Source organism: Etheostoma cragini, chromosome 17 (genome assembly GCF_013103735.1).
Source record: "Etheostoma cragini isolate CJK2018 chromosome 17, CSU_Ecrag_1.0, whole genome shotgun sequence".
NCBI lineage: Eukaryota > Metazoa > Chordata > Actinopteri > Perciformes > Percidae > Etheostoma > Etheostoma cragini.
Window position 1 is genome coordinate 15,060,538 of NC_048423.1, and position 9,020 is coordinate 15,069,557.

Below are 9,020 nucleotides of genomic sequence, written 5' to 3' on the forward strand. Positions count from 1 at the left end.
ATGCATGTCTATACATAAACAGTCACAGATACTCTTTCACATTGGCTGTGAATGCACCAGCTTTAAGATGATTTATAGCTCAGTTTAATAGTCTGCTGTATGCAAATCTTTTAAACCAAGTTAAGTTTGTTATTTCCCATAGTGTTTACTGAGGTAAATTGTCAACATGATAGATTAGTTATTAGTTGTGTTTTTGGTGCCACCCTCAAAAGTTTGGGTACACTCACAAATTTCCATTGGACTCCATTATAGACAGAATCCCAGCTGAGATCAGTTGCCTTGTTTTTTTTAACCAGGGCAGCAGTTTCCAGATTACATTATGTGCTTACATAATTGCAAAAGGGTTGTTTAATGTTTTCTTAGTTAGTTTTTTAAAATAATATCAGATTAGTAAACAAAATGTGCCTTTGGAACATTGGATGAATGGTTGCTGATAATGGAAAATGTAGATATTGCATTAATGATCAGCCACCCACCCAGATCAGCTGGTATCCTGTCTATAATGGAGTGAAATGGAAATTTGTAAGTGACCCCAAACTTTTGACCGGTAGTGTATACTAACTCGTGACTGTAATTGTTGTGCATTTAAGGATAATTAAAATAAAGATTTCTTCTGGCTTTCACATTCACAAAAAGCCATGCAAATGACTGTGTCCCTCAGTAGGACACTGTTTCCTGAAGTCAAAAGCTTCACACAACTGTACTTTGTTCGGTACAAGTTATGTTTTTAATTAAGGCAGAGCGACATTATTAATTAATATTTCAACACACATTATAGTGAAATTGAAAACATGGCACTTGGAACACGCAAAACAAGGTATTAATACTTTGTGTCACTTCTGACATGCCAGAAGATTACAATTTCACGTTTAGACATAAACCTTAGAGAAATTATCTGATCAATTTTAGTGACAATAATGTAAAACAAATTGATTAAGAAATTAATTTAAAAAATAATGTACAATTTTCAACTTATCCCCTCAAAAATGCATTATAAATCAATCAAATGATTGACAGCCAGTATCTTTTGCATGGGCAAGCTAATGCTAAAGAACTGGTTTAATTTTGTCAAAACACAAGATAGGCTCGTAAAACTACCAAGCATGGTCATTACAGGAGGACATAGTGACTTCTTGCCTTGTCGTTATACCTCCACTGGATGGCGACAAAGCAACAGCGGGGAACATAAGACAAATGTCAGGGGTACTGTCAAAGTATGGGAATCAAGAGAATATGCCAAAACAAGAAACAATATTTTTAAGGGGGAATTTTAGGACCACTGATACAGGCTATCTTTGTCGGTTCAAGCCTTAACGTTACCAGATTTTATATAAAATAGCCTATAGTCACGGCCATCATCACAATGAGTGTGTAAAGATCCGAGTAACGTTGCCTGCTTTGTTTTAATAAATGTTTTTTTCAACTCTAACTTTTAATTAAATATCGTGAGGCACTAACAGCCAATCGCATTGGAATTTTCATCAGATTAGCTATACGATCCAAAGAGAGCGTAATATTTCTGATTAGTTTGTTCGATTGAGGTCAATGTGGAAAACCATTATTTCCGACGGTCAGGGAAGGCAGCTACAATTCATGGGAAGTGGGGTCTGGAGTTGCCTTCACATGCTGATCTGCGGTCTGTTATTTAAACATCTCCCCCGAGACTTTGGCCAAAACTGGTAGCGAACAAACCGATACTAAATCAGCACTTACAGAGCGCCGCGTTCATGAAAGCAGGAAGTGAAACTTGTCGCCACTGCGATCAAAACTTTCAGACATAAACATTAGACAAACAGTTGGAAATATAGATTTTCGTTCGTTCTGCTCGTTTTGCCAGCTAGCTAACTAGCTAGTCCTCAGATATGGACAAGCTTCGTCGTGTGTTAAGCGGCCAAGAGGAAAATGAAGAGTTGGGTCTTACTGCACAGGTAGCTATGCTAGCTAGCTATCTCAGCGTATGACAGTAGGCTATACGCTAACGTTATTAATGCTAACGTTCTGTACGTTAAATTGGTCAAATCCATTACAAAATAGTATTGCTAGCGTTAGGTTGCTTTCCTATGTGATACTAAGCGTTACAGTTCAGTTCAGATACCTGCTATTATTGTTAAAGTGGTTTTGTTATCTTTAGTTAGTATTAGTTTACATAACGTTATATTCCCTTGTAACGTTGTCTCTGTAACATTCACGTTAGCATTCAGACGTAGCTAGCTAGCCAAGCTAACACAACAGTTTCAATTTCCGGTTTTCTCGGTGTTTTTTCAGCTTCTAACAGTTGGATCAAAGCTAGCTTAAATATTCTTCTGTCAGTTTTCAAATTGCAATGTTTGTTTATTTACACTTTTTACACGCTTTCCCGATGAGGAGGAAATGGGGTAAGGTGCTGACTTGAACAATTTCTTTCATAATAACGTGTGATGGAACTTCTTTAAACAGTCTGCCACGCTTGCAAATTCTGCATTTCTTTGCCGACTCTAGTTACTTTAAAGTTTGGTTGTATTGGTTAATTTGCTTAAGTTACGAGTACTGAGTAATTTTTCCTTCACCAGTGATGTGTGTCTGTGAATATTTTGTGTGTGTGTGTTTTAAGACAATGCTGTAGCTGGGTTTTATCATAGACTGTCAGTCAGTGGGTGTTCTATCCTCGGCTCCAGCCAACGTCGTTAAATAACCAGTAGAAAGCCTGTGGGTCCTTCTGCTGGTCATTAGGTTTCTCTTGTAAACATCCTTTCATTGTTCTCACCAGGTCCTTGATGCCAGCACTCTCAGCTACAGCACCAGGGTGAAATGGTTTGTCATATGCTTTGCCGGAGGCATCCTGTGTTCAATACTTGTGAGTGTACCTGCCTTTTTTGTTGAAAAGGCACCTTTATTTAATGCAATGTCTGACTTTAAGAATGCAGAACTGTGTACGTAACATATTAATGCTGTGACCCGTGGTCCACGTCATCTGTCCTTGTGCTATGTTTGGTTTCTAGAAGGCACTATAAAACTCTTTAAGTTATGAAAATGGCTCACCATAATGGTTTCTTGCTGTTGGTAAAGAGTTGAAATTAGTTTGTAGAGTGTAGTTTGCAGTTTAAATTACAGAAGGTCTTTACACAGGCAGCACTTGCAACCGTTGGAAGCCACAGAGATAGGTATTTGCAATGTGAGTTTACCGCATAACAGAACCTGTGTAGGCCTGGGTTCAGATGAACAAGATGTATCTTGATGTGGCTTCCATTCATATATTTAAAAATACTTACCTTTTATCCAAAGCAACAGACTGCCCCATGCAACTTTTTCTGTAGAGTTAAGCCATGTCCAGAATTTGCTCCTTTTTCTTCTATGCAGTTATTAGCTGCAGGCTATTTTAATGTCCTTACAGACCCCAATTAACACTTGAGTGAATGTTATTTGCTGCGTTTCCCTAAAAGCTAAATTAATAACCATGTCCTCTGAATGTCATCCCTTCCTTGATGAAATGCATACCCTATTCACACTCAGTGTGTCAACAGTTGTCTTCACTGAATGATCCAAATTCAGAACATGCGTGTGGATTATTACACCACTTAGGCATTGACTCTTAACCAAAGCCTTCTAGTATTTTGACACTAGAGGGAGCCCATCGTGTTTCAGCAAAACCACATGGCAGCTCACAGAAGTCCTTGATGTTTTTGTTTGTTCCAAGAAAGAAATAACATAAGACGTATGCCTTCAATCTTATTAAAGTCCAGGATTCATTTGGCTACTTTGCATTTATCCCTATATTAAGTGTTGACTGTTTTGCTGTTTTATCAGGGTACGGCACTGCTGTTCGTTCCAAATGGAATCAAGCTTTTTGCCGTCTTCTACACACTAGGGAATTTTGCGGCTCTATCCAGGTAAGAGTCTTCAGAATTATAATATCTTGATATATTTATCTTACCAGTATGGCGCACTGCCAGGAATACAACAAATGATGAGCATATACTCTGAAATAGTTTAGATGACTGACACACTACTTACACACTAGTTACATTCAGCCTTGGCACAGCAACACATTTCTCCCCAGTTTCGCTTCCAGGCTGTTTATCAAGAAGACATCCTAACATCAAGTACTGTAATGTTACCGTCTTCCCTGTGCACTCATCACCTGTTGCTCAGAGTTAAAAGCACAGTGTCTAAGGAACCATGTGATGTTATCATTTTTGATTCAAATGATGCATATATATTTATATGATTAACAGTGGGCACTGCTGGTTCTGCTCCTTTAAGTGGCTCTCCCTTTGCCGCACAACACCCTGGTAAATCACCAGGTTACCTATGACTAAGGATGGCACAATTTGATCGGAGCAGTCACTCTCATTGCAAAGCGTTAATATTGCAGCTAATTCGGATGATTTCATTGTGATTTTTCTTTTATAATTATTTGATTCATTCTGCAGCCCTGCATCTTAATTGTATGTGGCTTAAAAGACAGTAGGAAATGGTCAGGGATAATGAGACAACTGTCAGTGGGAACAGACTGACATTTCTGTGTCTCCTAATAGTTTGGTTTGATATCTGCCTCTAAGTAGACCAGACAGTGTTTGCTGTCATCATTATTTGTTGACGGTTCCTTTCCAGTAACAGGACGCCATACTTTCAAGTCTTTCATTTCTGTGCCATCAAACAGGCAACCTCTAATCTTCCTTTGCGTTATATTCCGATTTACAATAAACCAAACTTTTAACTGAGCACATAAAAGTCAAGTCGGTTTAAAGGTTTCCTTTTTGTGGTATAAGATTAATTCAGCAAGTGTTTGTAGGATCAGTCTGTGTGCTCTAATAACGTTGCTACACTGACATGAGGACACTACGGTATACTGGATTTGACAACATTATGGATTATTTAGTACAGATAAGCCGAGGACCAAATCCAATCATGATGTCTTTGACTTTAACAGTGAACTATTGATGAGGGGATTTTTTTTTTCTCAGACAGGGCAGTCTCTTTTTTCAGGTATCATATGTCCAGAAGGTTTTGATGCGTCAAGAAACTGGGTCACCTTCTGCTTTCATAGCCGAGGTTACCGACCCAAAGCAACACAGTGTCATATTTTAAGGATCTTAATGCATTTTTCGTCTCTATGTGACTTTGACAGCAAAACAGAGACCATCGGTTCCTTCACTTCACCAACAGTAGTGGAAGGTTATGTAAAAAATAAAAGTCAGTGTTGTGATGGATTACATGCAGGTGTCGTAATAACAAAACAGTACATATATCTAACATGTATTGCATTTTTTGTCAACAACATGACCCCCTTAGGACAAGCAATACAAGTGTGTGTGGCTTTGAAAAAGTCACGTCAGTAATATAAATTTCATGAGGTAGATATTTTTACATTTATAGATTCTACAGCATTGGTTTCATATCAGTAGTGGCATCGCGATTTCTGTCATCCTGCTTCCTAATCCAAAAATCCAGCATGCGTGGTTATCCTTAGTGTCTGTCATATTGACCAGTTAATAAGCATCCGTCCCTCTCAGCAGACGAGTAGAAAGAGCCTGCGTCAACACAGACTAACAGATGTGACGCTACACAGACTCCCTCTTCCCACTCAGCTCTGTATGCCTCATCAGCGGGGAAAGCCTTTGTCTTGTTACATTTACTAACGTCACACATGCATCATGTACTAGGTTTTCAATGTGTCATTGTGGCGTTTGGAATTAAATATACCCCCCCTCCCCCCAGAATTGCAACATGTAGCGTAAATTAGATCACAGTTGCGCTATGATTCTGATGTCACTCGGAGATTTGTTTGTCCGTGCACACACATTTAAAGACCATTCTAAAATCCACCATACCGTTGTATATAGAGCAGTAATTTTCTGATATATAAATGTGATAAACACAGATTTTGGACCTGAAATATTAAATATTATGGAGGTATAACAATATGTGTGTGTGTGAGAAACTGGGAATCCTTCAACAAATATAGGCCCGCTGGAACAGGCAATGAGAATACACCACAGTGATGAATGCTTAGAATCTAGTATGAAGACAAAACAGGAATGCAATAATTTAATGGATTAACATTTTAAGCAACAGGTCAGTTTATGTTTTTGCTGATGTTTAAAAAGTGTAACTTGTCTGTTTTGTTCCTCTAAAGCACCTGCTTCCTAATGGGACCCATAAAACAGCTGAAGCGCATGTTTGAAAAAACAAGACTGATAGCCACCATTGTTATGCTGGTAAATACCATGTGTTTTACTGTTACTTTGGACCTTAAGTTGAGCCCAATTTTTGTCATTGCATCTTTTATGTCTTATTTTGCTGTATATTGGAAAGGATGCCGTACCTTGTTTCTAAAGGTGTTAGATGCAATTAGTCTGATTCCTCCTTGACATGAGGCCACAATGCATTTAACAGACCGGTAGTTCTTTGACTTTGGATTAGAAGGCCACGTTCAATTAAAGATCTGGTAATCCCCACCTTGGGATCTTAAAGGATTGCGATGATAAAGTAACTGATCTTGAGACAACACATTTCAGCACCATTGATGTTTTTTTCTTTTCAGATTTTGTGGCTGTTAGAATTTAACATTTTCTATGAATTACTGAAAGAAATGAAATATCCAAAAGCAAAGCTAAGTATATAACCAATACAACAAGATAACCATTCCTTTCGTCTTTTGCCAGCTCTGCCTTGTCTTAACTCTTTGTGCAGTGTTTTGGGTAAGTAATATATAGTTTTTAAAGCCAGTGCCAGTGTTCACTTTTTTAGCGCAGTGTCTAGTGTTGTTCTAATAGTGTTGTCCACTATTAGAATAACCAGTTTGTGTTTTTTTTCCTACAGTGGCATAAAAAAGGGCTGGCTATCATCTTCTGTATTCTGCAGTTTTTGGCAATGGCGTGGTAAGTGTAACCGGCACTCTCTTTGCTGTAGCACAGTTGGCAATTAATTTACTCATCATCACTCACACCTATTCAGATGAAGCCATCTTTCGTGATAAAGAATTTTAGCGCAGCCTTGCATCACATGACCGTGAGCTGAGTTGATCACACTGTTGTTGCTCTAACGGCCCTGACACACCAACCCGATGGATGACCGTCGGCAGAAAAGGCAGGCGGACTGACTCCGCGAGTTGGCCCAAAAAGTGCCTCGGAACACACCAACAGCTGATTGGACGAACATGTCATGTGGGTCTGGTTTCTCCGGAAGTTCAAAGCCAGACTGTCATGGCGTCTTGTTCAGAATACCATCTCAGATTTTTACTAAAATAGTTTACCTAAACGTGTTTCTTAAAACAGTTTAAGTGCGAAATATAAGCCATTCAGTCGCTGAATCTGTCTTCAATTCAGATCAGCAAAGGTCAGTTTAAAAGATTTTCGTCCAATTTTGAGACTCTAGTCACGCTCATTCCGCTCGTCAATTCAGGGTTAGTACTCCACCAATCAGATTGGTCATTTGAGTCCAACTGCCAGCGGTGCCCGCCTTCCGACCAAACGTCAGGTTGGCCAAAATGAAGGCTGACATTATCGGGTCAGTGTGTCACGGCCTTAAGCTGAGTTACTGCTATTGGCACGTGCACAGCTAAAGCTATAAATGTTTAAACTTAAACAATTTCTTATTTTTTGGATCAACATAGCTTCAGTGTCGTTCAAGATTTTTTTCATACCATAAATATCTCATATAATTGTCATGTAGTGATAATAAGATGCACATATAAGGTAATACAATCTGCAACATCTGCTTGACATATACTGTACCTGTTGAGTGATGTTGTAAAAAGACTGGTGGGTACTGTAGGATGCCAGGCATTATGGTACAGTAGCTCAGTATATTTTCAGCCTGTAGAGGAAGAAGCATGCCAGGATCAATGTAGATTTACATCGAGACGTTGAGACAGACAGGTGTTAGTGCATGTGTTGTTTACACACAACACAAAGTTGCTGCCAGCTATCTCCGGGGTCATTACTACTGTACTAATAAAATCCCAGGTAACTGGTCCAATGAGAAAACATGGCACCCATCCCAGAGTCCTTAATTAGTCTTATACATGTCTTTAAGTGTGGAAAAAAAGACCTAAACCATTATATTGTCCCCCTCTTATCGTGTAGAAGGTATAGAATGTCACTTCTACTCTTAGATCAATTCACAAGATTTTATTGCATTATTCAAGTTTTTTTTGGGTTATCAGCTTTACTGAACATGTATGTCCCCTAATCATATCTTGTCTCTGTTTTTTTTTAACAATGCCCTCTTAATCAGTTCAGTTGAAAAGTTACATGGTTTTTGCCACAATATTTGTGTTCATTAGGTTCAAGAGCAAGTACTTAATCTACTGAAAATTGTCAACTATTTTCATAATCAATTTAAGGCTACGTTTTGACGGAAAGGATTTGAAGAGAAAACACGAGTGGGTTTGCGTTCTGACTTTTTAGTCCTCTTTTAGACAAACATTTTGGGGGAATTCTGCGTGCAAGTGGTGACGCAATAGTGTGCAATTTGACATCGTATGCACTACAGCTAGCTAGGCGGCTAGGCGCTAGTGTGAAGCACAGCCACACACCACCTTTTAAGTCTGCACGCCTGCGTAGAACCTTCCTTCTACTTGTCTCCCTCTCCTATACCTAGTAACACGAAGCAAACCACAAAAGCTGACAATTTTGTCTGGACGGACAAGGAGGTGGAGTAATTGCTTCAAACAATGAACACACGCCGCATAGACACACGGCGCACACACCCACGGCACACACACGAGGCCCACATCTACACACTCGCACAGTGCGTTTTTACCATTTAGACAGGAACGCGACGGTGGAGCGTTTTAAGATTTTCACTCTGGAGGGTGGTTTCAGTTATTTGAGCCGTTGCCATCTAAACAAAAGGCACTTCTGATAAAAATATTTTTAGGTTTTCACTCGCTAGCATATTTGTGTAAACAGAGCCTAATTGTCATTTATGAAGAAAAAGTGCCATTCTCTATTTTCTTACTTCTCAAAATTTTTTTTTTTAGGCAGTTGGTCGGACAGACAGACATTATCTTTGGTTCTGGGAAAATGGAATGGGAT

The 9,020-nt window shown here is 39.0% G+C and overlaps 1 protein-coding gene across 1 annotated transcript in view; it reads left to right on the forward strand.

Annotated features, from left to right (window-relative positions):
* Positions 1 to 1,615: 1,615 nt before the first annotated feature.
* sft2d1 (SFT2 domain containing 1) overlaps positions 1,616 to 9,020 on the forward strand; it is a 12,375-nt gene continuing 4,970 nt past the window's right edge. Inside the window, exons 1-6 of the mRNA XM_034897547.1 lie at positions 1,616 to 1,928; positions 2,747 to 2,833; positions 3,784 to 3,866; positions 6,116 to 6,197; positions 6,645 to 6,680; positions 6,802 to 6,860. Coding sequence (XP_034753438.1) covers positions 1,863 to 1,928; positions 2,747 to 2,833; positions 3,784 to 3,866; positions 6,116 to 6,197; positions 6,645 to 6,680; positions 6,802 to 6,860 — 413 coding nt within the window. The 5' untranslated portion in view covers positions 1,616 to 1,862. The remainder of the gene's footprint in view (positions 1,929 to 2,746; positions 2,834 to 3,783; positions 3,867 to 6,115; positions 6,198 to 6,644; positions 6,681 to 6,801; positions 6,861 to 9,020) is intronic.